This window comes from Spea bombifrons, chromosome 13, assembly GCF_027358695.1.
Source record: "Spea bombifrons isolate aSpeBom1 chromosome 13, aSpeBom1.2.pri, whole genome shotgun sequence".
Lineage (NCBI taxonomy): Eukaryota > Metazoa > Chordata > Amphibia > Anura > Pelobatidae > Spea > Spea bombifrons.
The window spans coordinates 14,569,757-14,597,468 of NC_071099.1; the positions used below are offsets into that span (position 1 = coordinate 14,569,757).

Consider the following 27,712-nt stretch of genomic DNA (forward strand, 5'->3'; position numbering starts at 1 on the left):
GGGTTTTTGGCATTTGTATTGTTTTTGTAAACACTAATGTATGGCTAAAGGTAATCGGAGACTGATGGGGATTGTGGTGTAGTTTGGGCTGCGATTCACTATTACTTCTAGTTTTATAAAATTATTTGATCAGGGCCATTAAAAACCTGTATGTAATAATATTTAAATAACTTTTGGTGAATTCACATGATATGGAATATTTCAGCTTAGTGACTTCGATGTCTCCCGCAAACTCCCAGTTTAGTGAATGCAGCCCCTTGAGCTAATTATTTCCATCCTCAGGGACCCTGACTCAGAATGAAATGGTCTTCAAACGCCTCCACCTGGGCACGGTGGCCTATGGTATGGACTCAATGGATGAAGTGCAGAGCCATATATTCAGCATATATACCCAGGTGTGTACGTGTATATTTTGTTTTTTTTGCTGCCAACTGCCCTAAATTTGCCTGGCCAGTCCTGACCTAGTTTGAAAGCTATGGTCCTTGGCGCCAGCTCCTAATATTATCCCATGACAAATGTGAGATGCATTATGGTACCAAAGTCCTTTGAGATGACCTCACACAGGTTTGTGCATGCTAGTTTTTTAATGTAATTACACTAAACATTTACTGATAATTTTTTTACTTTTAGAGATGGTGGAATTTATGGAAATTTACAAAATTAGTTTTTTTTTGTATTAATATAAAAAATAAAAAGTTCTATCCACAGAAAAAAATGTTAGATTTACTTATTGAATTTTTTTTTTCTGTTATCTTTTATCGTCAATTTGTGGAATTATTTTTCCCGGCATACAATAAACTTTATTGACAAATAAATATAACGCTCGTTAAAAATACTGCGGGGTCATATTGTATATGGATAAAAATACTGTCTATGCTCACGTGGCGATTTAACTAAATAGAAACAAAATTAGTACCCACCAAAAAGAATATATATATATATAAATATTTAACTGATCTGTATTCTGATAACGTGCAGGTCTGGAGATTTTGTTTATAGAATAGCGATTCAGTTAAGGACGCATTCTATGTATTGAAAATTAGAAACATTTGTTGCCTCCAAATTCACTGGCACGATGGATCTGATTCATTGCTTCAATTATTATTTCCATTTTGCGACCTTTTGACCTGGAAGTGAAACTTTTTTCTCCCTCTCCCCCCCTCCCCTGACACCAGAGGTTAACAGAGCAGGAAGCTGCAACCTCTTTGTCCTCTGTGTGACCAACCTAATTAAGTAATTGTCTAATTGCACCAGGAGTTTTGAAACTGGCCCTATAAATAGCCCACGCAAGCTTAACCCTTCGCGTGCCGGGGGGTGACGCGGCGTTCTCCAACGCGTTTCTTGGCTCGTCGGCACCGTGAAGGGTTAATTTAAAAAACCCACAGCCCGGGCGCTTTTAACACACACGGCATCTGTTTTGCGTTCACGTTAATCATATCCATAGAGGTCGACTCTGCCCCCCCCCAAGTAGGAGGTCATTTGGTCTTTGTTCATTGAAATGTGTTTTTAATGGAGCCCATAGCCGGACAATATATTATAAATCGGTGACCCGGCTCCTGTTACCGGCGCAGCAGGAAGCAAGGATTAAAAGAGTATTATGCATGGTATTAATATACTGTGTGTGTAGGCATGCTTTGCATGGCGCTTTTAATCCTACATTTTACACACAAACACGCGCACACACGCTTACAGCCTTTTAAAGTAGGTGGCTTGGTCCTAATTACTGAAAGACAACATATCGCTGTGTGCCGTAACGCAGTCTGTGGCAGAACTGGCATTCGATCATTGGAGATAAATTATGTCGGGGAAAAGAATCCGGCCAAAGAGTGATGCCTTGGAACTCTCGGATTTTACTCGATTCTGTGGGTCAAGAAGTAGATTCTAAAGGTATCACGCGGTCTAAATCTGATTCATTCATAATCTCACTCTTGTGCTGTGTTTGAAATCCCTGCTTGAATACAGGTTAAATATTTCTGGGTGTTATTAAAGACTGGTTCCACTGAGGGACGATGCTTTAGAGTAATTGAGGTCAATTTGCAACTTGGTATAACAATGTCTTAACTTCGCCAAATCCAGGGATTAGTAAATAAATCCATTTTTTTAATGTTTTTATTAATTTTCCAACAAAGATTAAAATATGACGACACCTGTTGCGTTGTATTCTTTTACCGTTTGTAAAACTGGTGAAAGCGTTTAGGAGTTTGACCTCGTCCAAACCATTTATGTTCGGGGTCGCGAGTCTTTTCACTCACTGTATACTGAATCGTATTTTTCCAGTAAATTTTGCTGATTTATCTTTTTTTCCCCTTTTTTCATCCTATCCAGCCCTCCCAGGATCCTCCTTCACAAAAAGGTCTGGCCACCAAAGTGCGGAAGACCATGAGCAGCCGCGTGTATGAAGCCGTAAAGGGGATAGCTCTGTGCCATAACGTGACGCCATCCTACGAGTCCAATGGGGTGACGGACCAAGCCGAGGCCGAACGGCAGTTCGAAGATTCCTGCCGGGTCTATCAGGCTTCTAGTCCCGATGAGGTATGGAGATAAGTCTGCGTTGTGGCCATAACAGCACCCAACAGACGAGCCGCCATGTATTCATTGTGGAAACATCTCATGCCCAATGTCACCAGATCGGGTCTAGTAGCAAGAGGGCAGAGAAAGGTGTTCAGTAGGGGAAGCCCAATCAATTACGAAGCTATTCCCTTAAGGCTTTTTTGGGGGGGTACTTTACTCTCTTGGGGTACTTTGAACTTATACCATGGTTATATGGCCACGAGACGTGACAAAATGTAGAGGTATGTATAGCGATGGGCAAAAAAACAAAGAAAACAACACTTTCAAAGTACAGGAGGCGTAAAGGAGGATAAATGTTAGAAGAAGAGGCCGTAATCCAAGTGTATTGGATATGAAAGTGGGCCTTTACCATGAAAAGTTATCATTTCTGCGCATATAACGTACAATTATTTTCACACCATTCTGCCGATCCCAAAGGAGAGCGAAACCTACGCGACCTATATTATTTCTAAATCTCGGGTTTCTAAATGGTCGGAGGTACAGACGGTGCTTATTCGGAGTGCGATGTTTTAAGAGTCGCATAGAACTCAAATATTAGCATAACCAGGAAGCTGCGACTTTTAATTAAGTTGGATTTGGGTTTGTTTAGTGTCTTCTTACCTTGAAATATATTATTTTTTTTTATTTTTGAAACAGAAGTCAGGATTTCCTAAAATTTGTTTCCTGTTCTTATTCCCCCTCGGAAACCTTTTTTTTCTCTTTATAAATATCGGTTACAGCCCAAGGCCAGACGAGGCAGACCTACAGTAACAGGAGGGAGGATTAAACTGATATAAACAGAGCAAGGTTATCAGCTGTCGGGCCCCGGCACAATTTAGTAGAGGTCTATCATTTAAAGTTAGGATTTTAAAAAAAGCACATGATCTTAAAACTGATTGGCTGCCATGACCACAGCCCAATATGCAAATGCAGCTGAGAATAATTTGCATATGGAGCTGCACTGAGATGTGAAATAAGGAGGAGCCTGAATTTATTAATAATAATAAAAAATATTTAAAAAAATATATATTTTAATCCTGCTTAACCACAACTGTACTTTATAATTAACACTATGTAAAATATTTTTATTTAATTTATATATTACATTATAAATATATATATATTTATTATTATTATTATTATTATATTTTTGATTTTATTTTGTTTAGTCTCCAGAAAAATGTGTTGCTTACTTTGCATAATTAAATCTATATTTAATAATTATTGTATTGCAAAGCTGGGTTACTCTGATATTGCCAATTCACCTTATAGTGTTAATAATGCCCTGGCTGTTGCTTAATACCGATTGTAAAATATATTATTGTAGCGGGGAAGGTAGTAGACCCCACACAGTGTTTCTTCCCCTATGACTAAGTGCGACATAAAATACAATTTAGCAGACATGCCATGATTTTAAAAAACCAGACCGCATTGTTTGGTACAAACAGCAGTATAACTACGAATGTCCTCCTACAATGTCATTTGATTATTTCACTCCTTGTAATCAAGAGCCGGTGGTTCTAATATATACAAAGTGTCAGTCTGATTGACAGCCCCAATAGGGCGTGACAGCCTTTCTCCTGCGCATGGATGAATTCCAACCTTTTACGTCTATGACTGGGTGATCATTACATTGCTTTTACAATGCATCCCTGAAAGGGTTAATCTTTTAACAGTGAATGCAAGTCACTTATTCTTTTTTTTTTTTTTTTTTAGATATATAGTATCTAGGGGTGTCTGTTTTATTTATTTGCCCATATATAGAATATTATGAAATTCATTTTATTACCTGTTTTGCTATGTTGAAACAAAGTTGACGCCGTACCCTTTTTTTTTTTTTTTTTTTTTTAGTAGTAGTATTACATTGCGTTTGTTGGTATAATTATGCCTTTCTTATAACAGTTACGATGCTTAACCCTCTTTTGCCACTGTATCAGTTCTAGTTTTGTCAGACCCATTGGATGTATGGACTGTAAGAAGTTCTGCCGAAATTGTTGGCGTTATATAAATATAATAATAATAATAATAATAATGGATAAAACAATACAGATGGCAAATCGACTTGTCAATTCATCGTAGACCAACAGTGCCCCCTGCTGGCAGATGTTTGAAACACTAATTGATAATGATTATTGAATTATTGAAGTTAAATACAAAAAGACAAAGGATCACATTTAAGGGGATTCACCTTTCAGTCCCCAACATATATGTTTTAAGTGGCTGCTCCTCAGTTTAGGGTGAGATTAGAGAAGCAGAAATTAATATGTTGTTTACAAATGGTACTGGTAAAAAATATTGTTTTTGTGTTCTTATATTCTCCTGTAGGTGGCGCTGGTGCAATGGACTGAAAGTGTGGGTCTGACTTTGGTTGGTAGGGATCAATCGTCCATGCAGCTGAGGACACCTAGTGGACAAATCCTGAACTTCACGATCTTGCAAATATTCCCGTTCACGTATGAAAGCAAACGAATGGGCATCATTGTGAGAGTGAGTACCTTTGTCTTTATCGGGGTTTTGTTTAATTAGGCCGTGTTCACAACTTCTGCACTTGAGGTCTCGCGAAAAAGTAGAAAGTCATGAAGTGTTCTTGGATACGTTGCCGGGAAGAAAATGTAACTTTTAGCCCAACTCTAGAGATGTCCTACATACCCATGCCCTGTCCATGGGTTTCTCCAACACCCCTTATACAGCATACACTTGCCTAACATTGGAAAAGACCTCATGATGGTGGTACTGGTCTTGCGTTAGTCTTGGCCATTATGAAGGCCAGCAGCAACTAATAATTCCCAAGTTGTTGAACTTTCTTACGTATTCCATAAAGTTCATAAATTATACTTGCATGCAAGGAAGAAGCAGCTTTGAATTCAGACATGTAAACATATAACAGACTTCAGAGGTCTTACCTTTAGATGGAAGCTGATCGTACTTGGCCCTAACTTCTCATCATAATATTAGCCATGTGGCCAATGCCAAAGCATCATTTTTTGACATTTTACTGAAAGTCCATAGACATATTGGCTTCAGTCAAGAGGCAATAACACTCATTGAAAAAAGGGAATTATTATAAAAATCATTCCGAGCTATTCTACACACACACAAAATGAAAACTAGTAGCAAAGGAAGAACCTTTTTGGGTTAGGGTTCTCCATTCCAAACAAACGCCTGGATAACGGCCACCTCTTAACGTGTCAAAAGAGGACTGCCACCCTGAAACAATACAATGTATTATAGCGGTTTCTGTGGATTTATGTTGCGATCCATCAATGAGCTGTGAAAGCTCTAACCTTCTCCTGAACCACTGAAGAGGAAGTGACTCATGCGATGAAACCGTTGACATACTATTTATGTTGGATATCAAACTGTTAGGTTTCGTGGGCCAGTACTAATTCACAGGAAGCCAGGCTGTGCACCGTTTCCTACGTAGATGTTGTTAAACACCTTTAATAATATCAACAATTAAAAGTTGATTACACCAACAATAACCTTTTGCCTCATTCCTGGAGAACCCTACATACCAGGGTTGGAGCGGGTCCTTGAGTAGAACTCTCAGAACTTTCAGCTACATGTAGGTCACTTTGATCCCTTTGAGAATGTATTGTGTGCTACCATTAAAAGTTCAACTGGCTAACCTTTAAGTATTTTATTTCTTGTACTTGGCATACATAAAAAGAAAAAAAAACAACTAATGTTCTTCAGCATCTAAAAGGGATCGACAAATAAAGCAATTTTTTCGGCTAGTCAAGTTCTGCGCAGTATCTTTGGGGGCTTCATTAGAATCAAAGACATAACTGCCAATACGTGAGGAATACTCTTAATGTGGCTGGTTCCGGACACCCACTGTGTTGTGAGTGGCATGTCTGGTTCTTTACCAACACTTCAACAATTGTCCACCACGGTATGACCCAATATTGTAGGCATTATGCGGGCAGCGTCATATGGAAGGTTCCTTGTATCTGCAGTGTTCTGATTTGTATCAGCGGAGAGTAGACCTCAATTGTCCTCTGCTGGGCCAAACGTTCTAGTATTCAAGGTCTATTCTACCAGCTTGTGTTTTATTGAGGTTTCGCTAATCATCCTCTTTGAATATATTAACAAGTCAACTCCTTAAGGAAATAAATGTCATGTTCTGATAAGTTTTAAGCACAAAATTATCTTTAAATGATTTTTAACTATCTTGATAAATCAGTGCTAATGTATCAATGTATTTAATTGACAGCTGGTGTTAATTGTATTTTTTCATTTGTATTTGTCCTCGTAGGATTTGCATATATCCCTAAATTGTATTCATTATTTAATTCATTTATTCAATTTGTTATTTTTCTTGCCAGGACGATTCCACGGGAGAAATCACTTTCTACATGAAAGGGGCTGACGTGGTGATGGCAGGAATCGTGCAGTACAACGACTGGCTGGAGGAAGAGGTAAGCCGCTCATTCAGATTTAAAGTAAAATAAAAAAGTACTATTAAAGGTACGGTAATAAGAGTTGGAAAAGTAAAAAAACCTTTATTCAGCAGAATTCAAAAAATAATTTCACCAGAACTGTTTGGCCATAAATATGTAACCTAAATGTAGAATTCTAAACCAAACATATAATCGAAACTATTTACTATAATTTAAATTATACCAGATGGAGAAATATGTGGTATGTTTAAGTTAAGTATTCAGAAGAAAATTACAGCCTTGAGACTGCTCTATTCCTTTAAACCCGCTGTGAAACTGCCTCTAGGCCTGGCGGGCACTGGGTGGCGCTGTTGAGGCATCAATTCCTGGGAATGTTCCCAGCGAGTCGATCCAGGATCCCTTTAAATCTTTCCTTCTCCAGTAAAAACACTCCTGTTTCAGCCTAATAATAATATTAAAACTCACAGAATTTATTCTGATCTCTGTAAAACTTGCATGAAATGTACAGGAAAATAAATGAAAAATAAAAGTTTTAGGTTTGTTGATGGTGCGTCCCTTCTGTGACATCATCGTGCGGCACCGTAGGCAAATTGGGAAGTACGCAATTGGTTGAATTTTTACACTACGTAGATCCATATTTTTGATGAGATTTGTTCCACCAAGAGTTTTCTTGTCTTCCAGTGCGGAAACATGGCCAGAGAGGGATTAAGAGTCCTAGTGGTGGCCAAGAAGTCTCTGACCGAGGAGCAGTATCAGGACTTCGAGGTAAAGTCGTCTTTTGCTTTTTTTGTTGACTTTTTACAATAATTACAATGTATTTCTCTGTAAAATAAGTGTATATTTTTAGGCACATTTTGAAATGACTTATTCCCAGGCAAAGTGTAAATTATGATAAAGAAAAAAAAACAGACCTTAATCCCAATATATTTAGGACTAATCTTAATTTTTCCATATTTTAAATTAAATTTGTTATATCTGAAAAATGGGAATTTTTGAAAACATTAGTTTACCCTCACATTACAATTTGTAACATAATTTGGAAAAAGGTTTTGTAACGATCAATTATCCTTTTAAACTTAAATTTGGATCAGCAAACACAACGGGCCATTGGAACACAGGAGTGATGGGAGTGATAAAGGGCCATTGGAGCACATGAGTGATGGGAGTGATAAAGGGCCATTGGAACACAGGAGTGATGGGAGTGATAAAGGGCCATTGGAACACGGGAGTGATGGGAGTGATAAAGGGCCATTGGAACACAGGAGTGATGGGAGTGATAAAGGGCCTCTGTACGCCTATGAAGAGATTCCATTAAAAATCAGCTGCAATAGTCATTTACATTATTAACCCCGCCTGCGCTGGATCTCTGATCGTTAGTGTGTGTTCTAATAGAGTCTTGTTTTTTATGGTTCCGCAGGCTCGGTACGTCCAGGCGAAGCTCAGCGTTCACGATCGCTCATTGAAAGTAGCAACTGTGATAGAGAGTTTAGAAATGGAGATGGAGTTGCTCTGTCTCACTGGAGTTGAGGACCAGTTGCAGGCCGATGTCAGACCTACCCTGGAAACATTAAGAAATGCAGGCATGAAGGTACCATGTATCACCCATACCCTATATCCACTGATATCCTTTTAGCTTGGTGCGCAGCTCGCCATCATGATGTTTATGGGAAAAGACAGAAACTCACCATCTCATTTCATAAATCCAGGTTTGGATGTTAACCGGAGATAAATTAGAGACTGCGACATGTACGGCGAAGAATGCACATCTGGTGACCAGAAACCAGGACATCCATATATTCCGACCTGTGAGTATCTAGAGTTGATAAAGATCGACTATAGGCTCCATTTTCAGGTTCTCTGGATCTTACCGCTCTTTGCTTGGTTTCCATAGGTTACTAACAGAGGAGAAGCCCATCTGGAGCTGAATGCGTTTAGAAGGAAGCATGACTGTGCCCTCGTTATATCTGGAGACTCCTTAGAGGTATTTACACCCAACCGTTGTGCATCTTACTATATGGTCTTTTGGAAGCCAATTCACATTATTCAGACCTAGGTGATTGTAGACCCAAGGTTGTGACAAAACTAGCCTAGTCACTGTGCCTAGGAGCCAGATATGGGAACCAGGGCCGGACAAAGCAGCTCTGACACTTTCAGGCTGGTGTCCGTCAAATGACACCAGATACTCGCAACCGCGTATTAAATTTTTACATTCATGCATAGGGCCGCACACCGAAGGACCCAATCGTCTACTGGGCCACCAGGCAATTGTCTGGTATGCCAGGTGGCCAATCCTGGCCTGATGGGAACATAGGAAGAAAATTTGGTACCACTTGGTGGACAAGTCATTCTGCTTGACTGTCTCATGGCCACCCAGATTGGTCCACCCCACCTCGTTACACGCTAGGGGAAGGTATGAGAAGCAGGAAGTCCCCCAAAAGTTGAAGAATCAAGACCTCCATTGCTTTGCTCCTCTGCCCCCCCCCCCAGCAATATTTAGCATATACATTCGCTTTTTGGTATTCTACTTTATCTTTCCAGTAATAACCCAGGTCTCCTGCCTCTCATTTGTCACCGTGACTTAGGTATGTCTGAAATATTACGAGTACGAGTTCATGGAGCTGGCGTGTCAGTGTCCGGCTGTCGTGTGCTGCCGCTGCGCGCCCACACAAAAGGCTCAGATCGTTAGGCTGCTGCAAGAACGGACCGGGAAACTCACCTGTGCTGTAGGTAAGTAGCCACATTGCGATACATTTCATCACCGCTGTGTCTCATTACGCTCAACACCTGCCTCTGACATTCTGGCCATGCTTTGGTTGAAAATAAGAAAATATTTCATGTATTTCTGGTTTCTAACATAAGTTAAAATAACCGACAGATAGAATTGAGTAGGAGAATCGCTTACAATAATTTTTTACCTCTTGGAGGAGTCTCGAGATTGTTATCACCCCACATGTGATGTTTTGTGGTGAGAAATGTTTGAGTTTTTGGGTTTTTTTTCCGGGTTTGTGCACATATAGGTGGGGTAGGTGCTAGAAACAAGAATGTTACATTTTAACGCCAAAATCTAGATTGTAAAAACAGATATCCAGCAACCAGCAGATTTAGTGTTCCTGCACCGTGATACCACCGTGAACATCCATTAAATCTTTTTTATAAGCCTCCCCTGAAAAGCCTTTCCATGTATCCACATCTGCCGAAAACACTGAATACCTAGCTGATTACCATCATTGTATCTCTTATAGGTGATGGAGGCAATGATGTCAGCATGATCCAGGAAGCTGACTGTGGCGTAGGGGTTGAAGGAAAGGTGAGCTTTGTGGTGTAAAACGCTCTCATCTGATATCATAGTAAAGCATTTGAGCAATTTTAGTAACTTTGGTGCCAAGCCCTACACTTGGAGTAATCAGAAACATTCTATTGAGTCTTAAAATGCTCCAGATTATTATATTTTATTTAAAAAGTTTTTTGAATGGCCCTAACAAGCGAGAATGGCGAGGCCAAGATATGAAGAGCAATGAACAGAAATGCGAAAAAATGTAAACTTTAATAACATAATAATAAAAACGACATTATAATAAAACTAAGCAAATTAATATTTGTAAATTCCTGATGAGGACAAAATGTGTTCGTCTTCTAATGCCTCTTAAACCGGTGGCTTTGTCATTTCAGGAAGGGAAGCAGGCGTCTCTGGCAGCGGATTTCTCCGTCACTCAGTTTAAGCACCTGGGAAGATTATTAATGGTACACGGAAGGAATAGCTACAAAAGATCAGCAGCCCTGAGTCAATTCGTTATTCACCGGAGTCTGTGTATCAGCACCATGCAGGTTAGCAGATGGTCTTCTATTCTGTTTGTGAAGCTAGCGTTGGATGTGCCAACACGTCCATTGGTGTGAATTTCCAAACCGGATTTATGGCTCCATCTAAATTAATCCCCTGCTTTTCCCCAAAGTTTCCTCACCCATTGACTTATACATTACACAGGGCCAGCTCAGCCCTTCATATTGGAGGAGCCTGCCAGTTGGTGATTTACAATGATTAATAGAGTGAAGGAAACCACAACTCTTCTCCAAACTCACCTTCCAACTCTTCTTTCAGTGAATAGAGGTTGCAGTATGGGTTTCCCTAATGTTACATTGAAATCAGAAAAAACAGCAACATCTGGGCATTGAGGTGTGCCTAACCCCTTAGGAAATGAGTTAAAACGGGTAACTTTTGGTTAAGTTTTGCCCCAAGGCGCCATTAGTCAAAGAGCTGGCCTTGAGCGCACAGAATCGGTTCTTCTTACACTCCAGGGTTCAGATGAACGCGACGCCAGTTTGTTAAGCTTTTGCTTTTTTTCAAGCCACATTCTGATTGGCTTTCTGGTTTGGCTCTTTTCAGCCAATCAGAATGCACGTAGAATTCACATCTTGGACCTTGACCTAAAAATGCACATTTACGACTAAATCGGGTTTAGCCTCTACCGTTAATTCTAATTTAGGAAGCCAAAGAACTTTTTGTATAACATCAAAGTATGCATTAGAATTCTGACCTTATATTCTGAAACATAATGTAATGCCGTGAATATCAAAACCGATTTAATTTTTTTTTCTGGAATTCGTCTTGAACGATTCAGTATTTACATAAAAAACCGGATAGTAACGGATCGGTCCACTTTTTAGGTCAGAATCTCGATATCAATGACATACTTTGTTTTACGTTGGAAGCGAGTACATTCTTAAGAGGCAATGCTAATATTCTACAAATAGCAGGTTTTGTAAACAGAAGGAAACGGTACAATCAAAGTGGTGAAAGAAATCATCGTGTTTGATTAATACAGTTTAATAGACGGAAATTCTTTCTTCTGCAAACAATGTTATTCCAAATAAACAAACAGTCTGCGATATGGATGTGAGTATTAAAAAAAGAAAAGCTGGCATTCATTCAGTAATTCATATTTTTACATAATAACTTCTCATAATTATTCTGATTTTGTGTATTATGCAGTTATTGAAATATTTATTACCAGTAATTGAAATTTTCTTTGCCGGTTCTAGATTATCATTCCTTACTCTTGTCCAAAAAATGTATAATTTACATTTATTTTATTTTTTTTTTTAAACTATTTTAATAATTTTCAGGTCTTTTTTTTATGGGATTAAGTTTTCAATATTTATTTCAGTACACTATTAAGTATAGTTATTGGAACAATAAATATGGTTGGGATTTGTCCGGGTTTGGGGCAAATGATGCACGTGATATCCTTTAAAACTTTAAAAAGATATATTTTTACAAAATAGAAATAATCTATGTTTGATGATAAAGAAATAGTTTGGCGCTGATGATACAATAAACTGAAATTTAAATTATTATTCAAATGTTTTTAAATGATAATTGAAACATTTATGAAATTCGGCCTGCCATCTAAGAAGCTCATTGTACGGTATGGCCAGGTTTTTACAATGTTACTTTTTTGTAGAAACTGCGCTTCAATTTTGAAAGTTTTTAGCTTCTTTACACTTAGGCGACGGATCCTTATTTTTCTGTTTGGGACCTTAAATCCCCGATAACCAGGAAAACTTTTCCATAAGTCGTTCCTTCAAAGCAGGATTTCCACAATTACACTATATTTTTGACCTACATTTCCTCCCGCGAGAATACTAAACTCAAACACTCGGCATTGTTATACTTCTCCATTCAGTCTGACCTCAGATAAACTTACCGAGTTCTATTGGATAACGATTAACCCTTTCAAGTGAACGTACCTTCTAATTTCATTAGTAGATTGTTGGGGCCCCATATGTCTAGTGTGTCTTAACGCATGCTAATGTTATTGTCAGTTTGAGATATTTTCAACTTTAATGCAACTGCTAATTTTCACTGTCCCCCTATTATAATAAAATGTATTCAGCTGGCGCTCCGTAAATAATTATAAAATATTAATATTTTTTCATGTATTCCAAAAAAAAAGCATTAATCAGGAAAATAGAAATTTCCTTGGCTATTAGCATCACGCCATATGATGTCATCTTGGTATCTGTATTTGTATTTTATTACTTTTTGCCCAACCGTAGTCCCAATGTGGCTTTACTGATGGTGGGAACATCGATCAGATCTGATCAAAGTCCTGGAGACAATGAGGCTCAGTATCGTCACTTATCATGGTTGGGTAGGGTCAACCATCGGAGTGTCAGAGACGGTCTTTATCTGGATGGAATTTTAGGGTTACACTGCAGCAAAATGGCTTATCTTTAAAAAATAATAATAATATGTTAATAATAATATTTCGAACCATGTCTTTTGCAGGCCGTCTTTTCGTCTGTATTTTATTTCGCCTCGGTTCCGCTCTACCAGGGATTTCTCATAATTGGGTAAGTCATGCATCCTTCATGCTCATGATATTTAAAGTCATAAATATCTAAAGCATTAAAATGTCTATATGCCATGCTAGCATTTTTGTCAAAACATTCTGTATCATGCTTTATAATTGGCTTGGTGCGAGACTCCCTAGTTGCTCCTATGGTGGTTACCATCTTTTGCCCTAGAGCTTGCACCCAGTGGCCTAGGTCACCATATTCTTTAGGACTGACCCTTTTTTTGATGGAATTGCGATTGTCCTTGTTCATCAAGATCTGTATAAAACTGGTGAAATATTAAAAAAAAATCAACAAATACACAGACCTTTTTTTTTTTTGTTCTCAATGGGTTGGCTTTGAAGGCGTGCGCTTTCTTTCATGTCAGTGCTATGTTGTAGAGCTTTATTTTTTTTATGGAGGAGAAATTGGAAAGATGTAAAAGGGACTGATTTACTATTTTCAATTCTCTTTATTCCACCCTTCCTGACCGGTTTTGATCAGTGTCACGGTCAGTGTAAGGCATCCCCGCCCTGACCGCACACGAGAGCCGCTCTCTTTGAATTCGTGGCCTCTGGGGGCCTGTGTGATGTCATTAGGATAAAGAATGGGTCTTTTGGCCAAACAGTCTTTGAGTTGCAAGCAGGCATTATTATTATTGTATTGTGGGAATTAAAGTCAGGAAGGGGCCGACACGGTGAGTCACTGACCCGCTAATAAAAGATTTCAACTCGGCGCACGACATATTGAATGAACCCTTGTGCTAGACGGGGCAAAACTTTGGACTATCGCGAACGTGCAAGGAGGGCCGATGCGGGATTTATAGTGACTGCCACAGTGTCGCCCACAGCTGAGGTCCCCAGTTTCCAACATATGGCCCCCATTTGCTTCATTGCCTTCCCTGGTGATCCATACTCTTTATCTAATGGCAAGGAAGCAAGTAATTGCCCCAGATGCCTCGATCTATCTTGACCTCCTGGATTGAGAGGCTAAGACTAGAGTCTCAAGTTAATGGTGTAATTTTTTGGGGGGCCGTTGGTGTTCAGTTCTTACTTATAATTCTTACTATTTTATTAATTTCCTGCAGATATTCCACGATCTACACCATGTTCCCAGTGTTTTCTCTGGTCCTCGATAAAGATGTGAAGTCTGAAGTTGCCATGCTTTACCCGGAACTCTACAAGGACCTGCTTAAAGTAAATTAATTTAATACTATTACCTGTGTAATCTGAACTTCTGAGTTATAGGGGTAACAGGTTCCATGCGTTGAACCTGGGCTAATTCTGATCAGGTTGCATCCATTCCTCGTCGATGTCTTTCCTCTTCTGTTCTCTGTTAATTAGTCCTGGAAGCTTATCACTGGCTATTCAGGATGGTCACTTAAAACATAAGTGACCGGGAGCGTCTCTGGGACAACGTTACTACAGAGAAACTGTCTGCGGTCCCATAACGTCTTACACAAGACACAAATACATAACAAAAGTTGTATGTTGTCATACGGGATAATGTCCCTCGAATGTAATGCTGGACATTTGTGTGCAATAACTAAACTGCTGATTTTGAATTTTTTCAGGGTCGGCCTTTATCCTACAAAACGTTTCTGATCTGGGTGTTGATCAGTATCTATCAAGGTAAGCATGTGTTCTGTGTCTGTTGACCGTGTTGCGAAGCACCAAGTAGACATAGAGGTGTATTCACTAATCAGGGGGGTCTGATGGAAGAAGGAATATTTCAGTTCCTTGATTTCACTAAGGTTGAGTACTCCCGAAGAAGGGCTGAGCTGGCCACCCATCATGCATACTTAAATCTGAAATTATCCAACATTACCCATACTCTGCACCAGACCAGCTCGACCTCTCTTGTTGGAGTAGCTTCCTCAGTTCTCACGATGTTTAGTCAAAGGAAGAGAATACCGAATCTTTGTCTCGTCTTTACAGGAAGCATCATTATGTACGGAGCTCTGCTGCTGTTCGAGTCGGAATTTGTCCACATCGTAGCAATTTCCTTCACGTCTCTGATTCTAACAGAGCTGCTCATGGTGGCTCTTACCATCCAAACATGGCACTGGCTTATGATCGTGGCTGAGCTGCTGAGTCTGTCCTGTTATGTGGCTTCTCTGGTCTTTTTACATGAATTTATCGGTAAAAAAAGAGGGCACTTCATTTATTTAATGATCATATGTTTATTTTTGGAATGTTCCTCAAAATTCTCTTCTGGAATAATCATAAGCTTATAACATTCTCAACATTCTACAAACATTCTAAATGAGAACTTTTATTAGGAAAATTTATAGAGAAGTGTCAAAGCAACACAGAGGTTGAAAACTGAAATACACATTCATAAGTAATACCTGGTTTACACATTGACATAATAATTAACAATCTTCACGTGTGTGAGAGAGTGTGTGTATGTGAGAGAGAGTGTGTGTGTACATGCACTTACAAGCTGTCGCCGCACATCACATCACACTCTGAAAGGCTTCACCCAAAGAAGTTATCAGACAACCTGTCACTCTTGACCTCCAGGAAACCCTGCGGAGTGCAGGCGTCAGATAATAGAGAGCAAAAGGGGATGTCTCCTCTTCCTCACTTGAAAAGAAAAACAATGTTAGGAAAGGTTATCTGTCATATAAACATTCTGCAGTGGGGCCAGGCCCCCCAAACCACTCAAAATAAATGTTTTTACATGTTTTCTTTATTATTCTGAATGCTGGTATGATAACAACTGCCATAGAATATATTGCCCCATACCTCCAAAGTGTCCCTGTTTAGGAAAGACAGTCCCTCCTTTGCACCCAAACCCCTGCATGCTTCTTTCCTCCCCTTATATGTTGTATCTAAACAACATTTTTATGTGTTTTAAAATAAATTATTTAAATAGACTATCTTATTATTTTTAAAAATTATTTAATTAGTAAACCAGCCATTAATAGGTCTTCCCCACAGCTAGGGCTGGCAGCCTAAGGGGCAGCAATAATAATCCTCCTCCTCCTCCTCCTCCTCCTCCTCCTCCTCCTCCTCCTCCTCCTCCTCCTCCTCCTCCTCCTCCTCCTCCTCCTCCTCCTCCTCCTCCTCCTCCTCCTCCTCCTCCTCCTCCTCCTCCTCCTCCTCCTCCTCCTCCTCCTCCTCCTCCTCCTCCTCCTCCTCCTCCTCCTCCTCCTCCTCCTCCTCCTCCTCCTCCTCCTCCTCCTCCTCCTCCTCCTCCTCCTCCTCCTCCTCCTCCTCCTCCTCCTCCTCCTCCTCCTCCTCCTCCTCCTCCTCCTCCTCCTCCTCCTCCTCCTCCTCCTCCTCCTCCTCCTCCTCCTCCTCCTCCTCCTCCTCCTCCTCCTCCTCCTCCTCCTCCTCCTCCTCCTCCTCCTCCTCCTCCTCCTCCTCCTCCTCCTCCTCCTCCTCCTCCTCCTCCTCCTCCTCCTCCTCCTCCTCCTCCTCCTCCTCCTCCTCCTCCTCCTCCTCCTCCTCCTCCTCCTCCTCCTCCTCCTCCTCCTCCTCCTCCTCCTCCTCCTCCTCCTCCTCCTCCTCCTCCTCCTCCTCCTCCTCCTCCTCCTCCTCCTCCTCCTCCTCCTCCTCCTCCTCCTCCTCCTCCTCCTCCTCCTCCTCCTCCTCCTCCTCCTCCTCCTCCTCCTCCTCCTCCTCCTCCTCCTCCTCCTCCTCCTCCTCCTCCTCCTCCTCCTCCTCCTCCTCCTCCTCCTCCTCCTCCTCCTCCTCCTCCTCCTCCTCCTCCTCCTCCTCCTCCTCCTCCTCCTCCTCCTCCTCCTCCTCCTCCTCCTCCTCCTCCTCCTCCTCCTCCTCCTCCTCCTCCTCCTCCTCCTCCTCCTCCTCCTCCTCCTCCTCCTCCTCCTCCTCCTCCTCCTCCTCCTCCTCCTCCTCCTCCTCCTCCTCCTCCTCCTCCTCCTCCTCCTCCTCCTCCTCCTCCTCCTCCTCCTCCTCCTCCTCCTCCTCCTCCTCCTCCTCCTCCTCCTCCTCCTCCTCCTCCTCCTCCTCCTCCTCCTCCTCCTCCTCCTCCTCCTCCTCCTCCTCCTCCTCCTCCTCCTCCTCCTCCTCCTCCTCCTCCTCCTCCGTTCCAGAATAGCATCATTTTACAGATAATGCCATATTTTCATATTGATTACAGATGTTTACTTCATTATGACTCTGTCATTCCTGTGGAAGGTCACAGTGATTACGCTGGTCAGCTGCCTCCCGCTCTACGTTCTCAAGTATCTCCGAAGAAAGTTCTCACCTCCGAGCTATTCCAAGCTGACATCCTAGAACTTTGCGCAGAAAGAACTCTTAAAGAATAGCATCAAAACATTGTGAATATTTAAAACAAAAAAAAACAAACCTGAGGGATATTTCTGGATTGCAGCGGAACTGATACTTAAGACTGCTTTACTGAACAAGGGATTTTAAGAAAAGAAAGGGAATTTGTTATGTCCACCAAAAAACCCTTGCCCGTTGGAAAATGAGGCGAGCCCAGACATAGCATTGACTGGTATTGGTTCTCCTTTGAGTTTAAGAACTTTAAAAAATGAATATTATGTTCAATGTAGCAAAGGACTTTGAAATTCATGTCTTACCCGCCATCAACTGGGCTACAAGACTTGAAAACCCGTTATTGGATGTAAATGACCACAGCCCCTTGTCGGCTGGGAGCGGTGAACATGGGTATTTATTCTGTACTGTTGGTTTCTCTGTACTTTTTACTCTTCAACAAAGAATGATGGTGGAGGGTAAAAAGAAGAAGAAGAAAAAAAAGAACAAAACAGGGTATTTTAACTGGGTGCCGGGCTTACCCCTAGGCAATTGTCTAGGAGTCTTGAAGACCAGATAGGACTTCTACACTATAGACTTTGATGGTCCATGACCACCGACCATGCCTGGTAGAATAAAACAAACTGTGACTTGGAGAGATGGTGGGTGTGGGAACAGTGGTAGGAGTCCATGCGCCTAGTGGCCCCAGGGGGTCTTTATGCATCAATGGTGTATTCAGACCAAGAAAAGGTTTTGTTTACCTATTTGAAATTACAATTTTTTTTTTTAATGTACTGGGAAGTTATTGCAACCACTACATATTATCCTCCACTAATGCTTTCTGACTATTATGTGCCAAAAGTAATTTATATACTGCAAATGTCTAATACCATAAAGTCAACAGATTAGGTTTTCGTTATTTTATTTATACCTTTAGCAATCCCGTGGATAAATGGCTCCGTTATTTGCAGTTTCATCCCAGTCATAAAAAAAAAATTAGACTGTGCAATAGAAGTCTTTTCTTTGGATGTTATGTGCATATCCAAATTATTATCTGGATAATTGTTGATACCATGGCATGGAAAATACTGACTTTATATGTATTTAGCATTATTCTCAAAGCTATTCTGCTCCTAAAAATTAAAGCTATGGGTGCATATAGAGGTTGCAAAAATATTTGATGTCTCCTAACAATGTATTTTATGGTGGACACCCATCCAGTTTGTTCATTTTTGACCTTGGGGTCCCTAAAAGTAGCATTATCAGTTTTGTCAACATGAAGAGCCAAGTATGGAAATCAAATTAATTGTGAGGAATACATACATTATGCTGATCTCAACACCGGTAAATGTTGATACCAAGACTGCCGCCATCCTCTCGGTGAAGATTAAAACCATGAATAATTGTGAATTAGAAAGCTTAATTGATTACAGTCGCATAACTCTTCCTCTGATGTTATAACCAGTTTTTAGGATAGACCCCCGAATAATCTTGAGACTTTGGATCAAACTACTCATGGTCCCGGTCGTTACGACAGCTGTATGATCTCGCCTGGATGACGGAATTTCTAAAGAGAAGAGCACATTTCGGTTAATTCATTGGTTAGAGCATAATTGGAAAACTCTGGAACCCCCCAAAAAATGCATGGTACCCAACCAATTGTCCAGACTGGCACCGTGGGCCTCTGTACTTAATGACCACTCTATGTGTTTTAATCTCGTTTGTATTCTGGGAGGTAGAGGTAGGGTTTGGCTCTCTGCTAATCAGGATATTTCTGCCGTTTTGTAAATTATGGGAACCTGGTGTTAGAAGAGAAGGTTGTTGATATGTTGACCGGTCTTAGTTTAAGGATTTGGGGTGTTCCTCAGTGTTTTCCTTTCCCTAGTGGAGCGCCTTGCAGAACCACAGACCCCAGACGTACCACAGACCCCATTTCTTTATCCCATGTATCTTATTTACCAAATAATTATTATTTAATAATGGGTTTACCCATTTCTGGTGTATTCCTGTACTGTGATGTTTTGTGTTCTATTATTGTATTTTTCTTGTTAATAAACATTAATTTTTTTTTTAACTTGATCACATTTTGGGTGCAAACAAAAGTTTATCCCATTAGGTTTTCAATGGTAGACTCAAGACCTCCCTGAGTATTATCTCTTATTTTTAGTATTTGTTAAGGATGATTAACCCATTGCGTTTTCGGGAAAACAACTAACTCTATGTCAATTCTTCTGCCGCAAGGCTTTAGTACACAGATAGCCGGAAAGGCATACCGTTTGCAGTCATTAAACCAGTAACCCCATATAGTCTGTCGCATATTATTATTACACAGTCACATAGTTGTACATGTATTTATACACGTTAATCAATCGAGCTAACCCAGCAGTGGATAAACCCATTTGCTTCATAGCAGCATGTTTCATATTTTTTCAAGGCCTTTGATGGATAAAGTAACTTATTTTTAACTTGCCTTATGCTAATACATATATAATTTATGAAACTGTTGATAAGGACCAGTGATGGTCAATGATCTCTTTTAACGAACCAATGACCAAGGTATTTGTATTTAAGACTCATCCTGTGTGGATACCATGGGTGCAGTTACCTTGACTTCATGTTCTCAAGCTTTTTACGATTATTTCTCCCCTTTTTGTAAATTTGCTGCTGTCTTTGGTGAAACCTGGTTTTCCAACCCATCTGAGCGGAGGGGAACCTCAGAACGGGAAATTTGTATACTGTTATGCCACAGTGTGTCACAGATTTCAGCTTCCTTTCAAGTAATAATAGTTCGTAACTTTTAAACCAAATACCTCTAAAACAATTACAAAAAAAAACAAAAACAAAAAGCACAAGCTATAGACATCTTCAACAAATGAATTTCCTTGTGCTAAAAGCTGTGAAGGTGCTAAAGATCTTTTTGTCGATACGAAACGTCTTAATTATATCCCAACAGGAGCTCGGAAAAGTCAGATGATGCTACATTAGCAGGACATTCAATGGTGGAATTCTGAAAGCCTGGGTTCTTTTGACATCAGAGACCATCACTGGTCCATCAGGGGTGAATCAAATACTGCTTCTTCATACATATATAATGCTTATAAATACTAATATCAACCATGTTGATGTGTATGACTCCAATGACGTCTCCTTAGATTTAACCATGGAATCGTCAAGCAACGGGGCTTCATCTAATAGAGTTCGCAAAATTATTTACTATGTTGATGGTTCTAAAACCTTTTGTGTTGACTTTTGATGTTGCAACGCTTGCAAAGCAGAGGGTTCTCTAATATCATGCCACTCGTGCCTTCTAATATAATTAAAGTAATAATCTTATGAGCTGTACTAAATAAACAAAATGTATAGGAAGGCAACAGTTCGCTTTACTTCCCCCGTTTATATTCTTATATTAGTCAACGTTAACTCCTAGAAGGTCAGTTTCATCTTCTTGATGCTTTCATCAGCAGCTCTAAAATATTTCCCTATTATTTCTAATGGTATCTGTGAACTACAAATCCTGCCGTTCAAAGTCAGCCATGTTTGTTCAAGTCTGGAAATATTTAAATGTTCAATTTTTTTTATTTTTTTTTTGTAATGTGTACATACAACATAGGATCTGAAAATGTAGTTTTGAATATCAATCTACAGGGAAAAACAAGAATGATTACAGGAGTATTTAAATTGTTTTGCAAATACAGGACTCCGTTAGCATAGAGGCTCTAGAAAAGGAATCTGGAGTAAAAATGGCCCCTCGCTTTGTATAATATAGCTTATGGGTCGATCAGGTAAATGTATGAATATTTTACGAGGATATGTCTCCTACTGAGATTGACTTTAAATCAATCTGTGACTTTTTATTATTAAACTAGGGTATATTGATGATATTTCCGGAATACACATTTGTCTAATACAGAATAAAGACAATGATTACAATAATGATATTGGTGGTAAATGAAACAAACTTTAGTTGCTTGATTGATAATTAATAACCATTTTTTTTAGGAAAGTGAAGTTATTCCAAAAGCTATGGTTCAAATAAGAATTCTGTTGTTTTGCATACTGGAACGTACTGTGTTACTTATCATTCTGTGTCTGTTTCTGAGTAACCACCATATGTACGTATTCTTAAACTGTACATTTATTTATTTGTGCAATGTGTGGAGTTTAATATTATTATTATGCCTGTCTGGAAACCTAAATGAAATTCACATGAAAATAAAAATTCTCTTGCGATATTCATATTTTGTCTATGACTGGGTACAATGCTTGAACAATGAAACCATACATTTAATGTACCGGTAAATTGATGACACAGGGTATTATCAGTAATGGCCCACGATCTGGACACACTTAAGGTTTTACACTCTTTGGGTAGTTTCTGGTAGTTAATGGTGCATTTTCAAAGGGAGTTCTTCATCTGGAATCGGCACTGGGACCAATACTTTGTAATATAACTAATAAAAATATTAGAAAGATTTAATGGTAATGTATGTCTTTTTACAGACAACACAAATGTCTGCAACAGGGTAGACATTGCTGGTGTAAAAAGATAAATGGATTATGATTAGAAGAATGTCGAAAAAGAGGAATGGTTGAGTGTGTGGCAGCTGTGGTTTAATGTTGATAAATGTAAAATGATGCACTTGGGACATAAAAATTCAAAGGCAGAATATAGCATAGGGGACACTGTCAGTGACAATAGAAGAGGGGGGCTTGGGAGTAAATATTTCTGAATTATTTCTTTAAATGAAAGCAGACAATGCAATAAAGCATCAGAAAAAGCACGTAGGATGCAGGGGTGCAAAGTGAGAGGCCGGAAGAATGGATCTGATCTGCCGGCAAATCCATGTTTCCATGAGCTTTTCAGCATTTAGAACAAGGTCTGCAGAAACTTTGAAGCAAAATAATCAGGAGGTTCTAATCTAAGTTATATAACCACAAATTACATCATAGTAAACTTGAAATCCCCAAACCCATTCGTGCAAACATAATAAAATTTAACGATCCACTGATCAAACGATAATATTTCAATTTCTTGGAGCTCTGAAAGCTGCTTTGAATGTTCTAATATTGTTTGTTGCTTTTTTTTCCCCAAATCTGCAGCTATATAAATATTATTCTGTTGTGAGATCTTGCAAGAAATATTCCTAACGCTGATGTGCCCTTAGCCACGTGGCGCAAGACAACCACAGAAGAACCTTTGCTGATTATTTCAGTGTTTGAAAATTAGAAACACCAAGTATTTGCATTGGGGATCCGATTCAACTCACAAAAGTCACGTGATTGATTTCTTTTGATCAGACTGTATAAATATTTGTTTAAAAGCTTAAACTGTAAATGACCTTATGACTAGATTGATTAAAATGTTAATTTTAAAATGTAATCTCCACATTCCTAAAAATGAACAAAGCAGATGTAGCGGTCTAGTTTTTAAAGTAGTTTATCACTTTGTGTTTTAATAACTCTATAAAAGTTCTTATTTCTCTCTGGCAATGAAACTGTTAAGTTAGTGTTCAATTGTACCAACTGGAGTTCTTAAGTGTTAGATAAGTTCTTACTTGCCTCTGACAATAAAGAGGTTAAGTAATTGTTGGATCATACCAATTGGAGCTGATTTAAATGTTGGATATGTTTTTAGTTGTTTCTGGCAATGAAAATCTTAGCCTTGGGTTGTAGAGCTGGAGCTGATATAGATGTTTTACTTGTCCCTGGCAATGAAGAGGTTAAGTTATCATTGGCTCATACCAAATGGAGTTCATATAAATGCTAGGTAAATTCTTACTTTTCTCTGGCAATGAAAAGGTTAAGTTATTGTTGAATTGTCATATAAATGTTAGATAACCTTTTCATTGCCAGAGAAAAGTAATGTTATCTAAGATTTATATGGCAATTCAACAATAACTTAACCTGTTCATTGCCAGAGAAAAGTAATGTTATCTAAGATTTATATGGCAATTCAGCAATAACTTAACCTGTTCATTGCCAGAGAAAAGTAATGTTAAGTTATTGCTGAATTCTCATATAAAGAAAAGTAATGCCAGAGAAAAGTAATGTTATCTAACATTTATATGGCGATTCAACAATAACTTAACCTTTTCATTGCCAGAGAAAAGTAATGTTAAGTTATTGCTGAATTGTCATATACATGTTAGATAACCTTTTCATTGCCAGAGAAAAGTAATGTTAAGTTATTGTTGAATTGTGATATAAAAGTTAGGTAACATTACTTTTCTCTGGCAATGAACAGGTTAAGTTATTGTTGAATTGTCATATAAATGTTAGATAACATTACTTTTCTCTGGCAATGAAATGGTTATGGTTGTATCGTACCAATTGGAGTTCACATAAATGTTAGATAAGTGCTTAGTTGTCTCTGGCAATGAAAAGGTTAAGTCAGCGTTGGGTCATACCAGCTGCCGCTGATGTAAATGTTAGACGGGTCCACTAGATGGCACTTGAAATTCAATGTTTGCGCTCAAACAACTTGCTTCTTACAACTAGCAAGCACCAGAGTTCCTTACTGTCCCAAGCTTGTTTCCAGTGGTCAAAGTGGCTTTAATAAGATCCACGTCTTGTTTTATGCCTGATTTAAAGGAACTGCGCTGAATAATATTAGGTGATGTTATTCTTTAATGGAATTTTATTTTAAAAAGAGGATGGTAGATAAATGGAACAGAAGTGGTAGAGCATTATACGGTGAGGAGATGCATGGGATAGGTTCCTGAGTGTAAGACAAGACCATGGAGTGATGAAAACCTAATGGGCCGAATGGGTCGTATCTGCATCAAATTCTATATTTTTTAAGTATATTTTTTGTTTTCAAAGGGTTTTGGTGCTCATTGTGGATTTTTATGTATAAAACCATCACCCAGAGAGTGTTACAGATACAGGAGGTGCCACTGAGTAGTAAAATTACTTTCCCAGTAACAAGCATTATAAGACAGAAGAGTTACAATACATACCCCCCCCAACATTTCAGGTGTCCAAATTGGAACAACCGTGACGATGAAGGAGCAGGTGGACACCGACTTTATTTCAGGCTGCCGGGGGATGAGTTTGTCCTACCAGTAACGCTTTTTGTATAATTTTAATTAAGGAAATCTTAAAACTCGGACAGGTTCAGAGCCCAAGAGGGCAGGACGGGACATTCTCGTTCCAGGTCACTGCAAATTATTACTCCTCTCAGACGTTCACTCAAAACATGGTCAGGAAGACCAAAATATTTGTTAGCGTGTTGTATCATGTTACAACTGTGGAGCTTAGCAACAAGTCACACATGTATAAAAACTGCTGATACTCATAATGATGGGAAGGGGAGCTCGGGGAACGTTATATGCCATGCAACCAGCCCCATTCACTAAGAACCTTCAACACCCTAAGATGGGACCAAAGACAAGAAGCATGTCTATATATGCATTTTATGAAGCATTTAAAAATAGTTAAGCCACTTACATTAAAAACGGCCCCATGTAATGATACGCCAGGGTCCCGCGCGCCATCATTTGGCCACTCTTAGAACAGCTTCAAAAGGCAAACATCTTGCTGATCAACCAAGGCCATCAACGCAAAGCCTGAAAAAAGACATCGCTGATCAATAAATAATTTATTTCTTAAACACGTCTACTACAAAATATGAAAAAAGTATCATGCAACAGGTTTAAGACCTCGGCAACCGTCATAATGCATTTACTATACGGGTTTTCTCTATACATGATGAAGGTCCATCCCCAGTGAGCTTCTGCTGCGGTGAAATTACTTTAGTCTCCTCATTCATTGAATTATGCATTATACAGGGCCAGCTCAGCTCTTCTTCCCGGAGAAACCTGTCTGTGTTGGCCCTTCATAATGAATAGTAAAGTTGTAGGTTTAACTCTATCAACTCTCACTTTAGTGAATAAACCCCACAGCAACTCTTCAATTTTGAGAGTTAAGCGTTTAGGTTCAAGAATAGGAGACCCTGCTTTGTAGCCTTGCGTCGGGTCCTGTGGATTGGGGCAGCCACCCCAATTTCCACCGATGAATTTCACGTTAATACCAACGAAGATACAATACTGGCGTATTTCTCATACATTTTTCTACGTTTCCCACACTTCAGCGATGTCTCAGACTGGCATTTAAATCTCCACAATATGCTGATGACTAATAGGAGGCTTTTATTTCCTAAGATTTTATTTTAAAAGTTCATTCAGATTTTTTTCCTTGTCTGAGAATCCGACGACTTCCCCATCAGAGCTCTTTATTAAGTACGGCTTTGACATTTAAAATGCCCCATGCTAAACCCTCATTTCAGTTATTAGAGGATTATATAAGCACTGCGTGTATTTGTTGGCATAATGTGATCCAAAAAAAAGCTCTCTCTGCTAAATTACGCATTTTCCAGTCGTTGGGAATGAACTCTTGTAACAAATTAGGCTTTGGTAACATTCCATACATCATTAGATAGAACCAAAGAATCAGGTTTATGATCACAGAAGGTCCTCCTACAGACTATTGGCCACATGCCTAGGACCCTCCACCAATGGGGAACCCAACTGGCTACTAACTTTATCTATATTTAATACGGGACAAACATGGACGATGGAGCATAGAACCTTTGTTTTGTCACTGCCAGGTCTCCAACTGGAGAACGTGGACCTGATGGTGACCAGTGGTGGGAAAATTATATATTTTTTAAATATACGACTATTTATCTAAAATATTAGTGTTATTACTTAAGAATGGGTAATGACACAATTCATGGAGTTTATTACATACAAACTGTAGATGGGACGGCACACAGTATGTCCAAAATTAATTAAAAAATATTGTAACATTATGATAGATCATTGTCTGCCCTTGAATGGAGGTCTTTGGATCAGCCTGGATCAGCCATAGCTTCCATGGGGCAAGAGGGTGGCAATGACCCTGCAACCCTTTCCACTTCCAGAAGTCAAAAGGACCTTTAACCCAGGAGCCCTAGTTACGTCTTGGCTGGACGGTTCCTAATCTCTTTATCCAGCATACCACTTATAGATAATATAGGTAGCTGAAGATCTTTTCACTTGAAGTTTATAAAGTACCAATATAGTACCTGATACTCCGGTCAAGTCATCTCTGCCTGCTTAGAATTCTCTGAACTGAATCAAACCACCACATATCATCTCAGACGTTCTATTAGTGATATTAACCTTTTTTTCACCCTTAATGTCACTAATTCCTAAAAAATAAGGTGCTAAGGAACCACAGTGAAACAAAATAAAGGTCTTAAGTTCCATTATCCACATTTGTCCGGTATTAAATATAGAAAAAAAAATTAGTAGCCAGTTGGGCATTAAGTTCATAGAAATTTCCAAGTCTTCTAATATGAATTGTTCATCATATTTTTCCACATAAACATAGCTTGCATCTCAGTTTCCAGTGGAATGGTAAGGGTATTCGCTACAAGAGAATCCTGGATCATCTCTCATAAGTAATAAAATCATAATCCATTATATGACAAAACCGTCGGATTTCCAGAGTCGACTGCTTATAGATCTCAAGCTTTGGCTCGGATCAGCTGCTCAAAATGTTCTTTAGAAAATGCATTTATTAGCTCGTAATGAATTATACATATGGTGGGTCATCACCAGAGGTCAACAGACATCATTTAAGAATGTAGACTGGGACATACTGTGTATATCAAAGAGGAACATTTGTTCCATAGGGTTTGGCAGGACTTCCGGGGGGTTCATGAAGACTTTTTGGGGGGATTTAATTGATATCTATTTACGTGAATGTGTCAAGTGTGTCAAAACCAACCAAACTCATCTCCAAATTGATACGTATTAAGTCTTAACACTGTGATACCCTAATACATTCAGCCGGTCTGAAAACCTAGGTGGTTAGAGGCTTCTGGGTACCAAAGAGGGACTGCCACTCCAAAACCATGTATATAGGAGAAGGTTGTAACCCGTAGGTATCAAAAATAATTGGGATCTAAGTATTCATGACAACTCCAGTGGAATTCTATGGCGCATTATGGGTCATTTGATAAGCTCCTTTAGATATTACCACCTTTGTGGGAGCAGGAGAAGACAAATTTGGTTGCTCCCACTAGACCACCGTACATTTAGTGATCTACCTCTATAAGTCCTTAATATTGTAAGGAAGTTTTAGTTTACCAAGAGAATGGAAGATAAAGGGAACAGCCTCCCAGCAGAGGTTAATACAGCGAGGGGATTT

At 39.4% G+C, this 27,712-nt stretch overlaps 1 protein-coding gene across 1 annotated transcript in view; it reads left to right on the forward strand.

The window, feature by feature from the left end:
* Window positions 1-17,683, forward strand: part of ATP9A (ATPase phospholipid transporting 9A (putative)) — a 31,383-nt gene extending 13,700 nt beyond the window's left edge. The window contains exons 13-28 of the mRNA XM_053452839.1: window positions 283-395; window positions 2,326-2,532; window positions 4,876-5,037; window positions 6,879-6,971; window positions 7,635-7,718; window positions 8,371-8,541; window positions 8,660-8,758; window positions 8,845-8,934; window positions 9,536-9,680; window positions 10,196-10,260; window positions 10,623-10,778; window positions 13,240-13,304; window positions 14,374-14,482; window positions 14,860-14,917; window positions 15,224-15,427; window positions 17,397-17,683. Coding sequence (XP_053308814.1) covers window positions 283-395; window positions 2,326-2,532; window positions 4,876-5,037; window positions 6,879-6,971; window positions 7,635-7,718; window positions 8,371-8,541; window positions 8,660-8,758; window positions 8,845-8,934; window positions 9,536-9,680; window positions 10,196-10,260; window positions 10,623-10,778; window positions 13,240-13,304; window positions 14,374-14,482; window positions 14,860-14,917; window positions 15,224-15,427; window positions 17,397-17,533 — 1,958 coding nt within the window. The 3' untranslated portion in view covers window positions 17,534-17,683. The remainder of the gene's footprint in view (window positions 1-282; window positions 396-2,325; window positions 2,533-4,875; window positions 5,038-6,878; window positions 6,972-7,634; window positions 7,719-8,370; window positions 8,542-8,659; window positions 8,759-8,844; window positions 8,935-9,535; window positions 9,681-10,195; window positions 10,261-10,622; window positions 10,779-13,239; window positions 13,305-14,373; window positions 14,483-14,859; window positions 14,918-15,223; window positions 15,428-17,396) is intronic.
* Window positions 17,684-27,712: the final 10,029 nt, after the last annotated feature.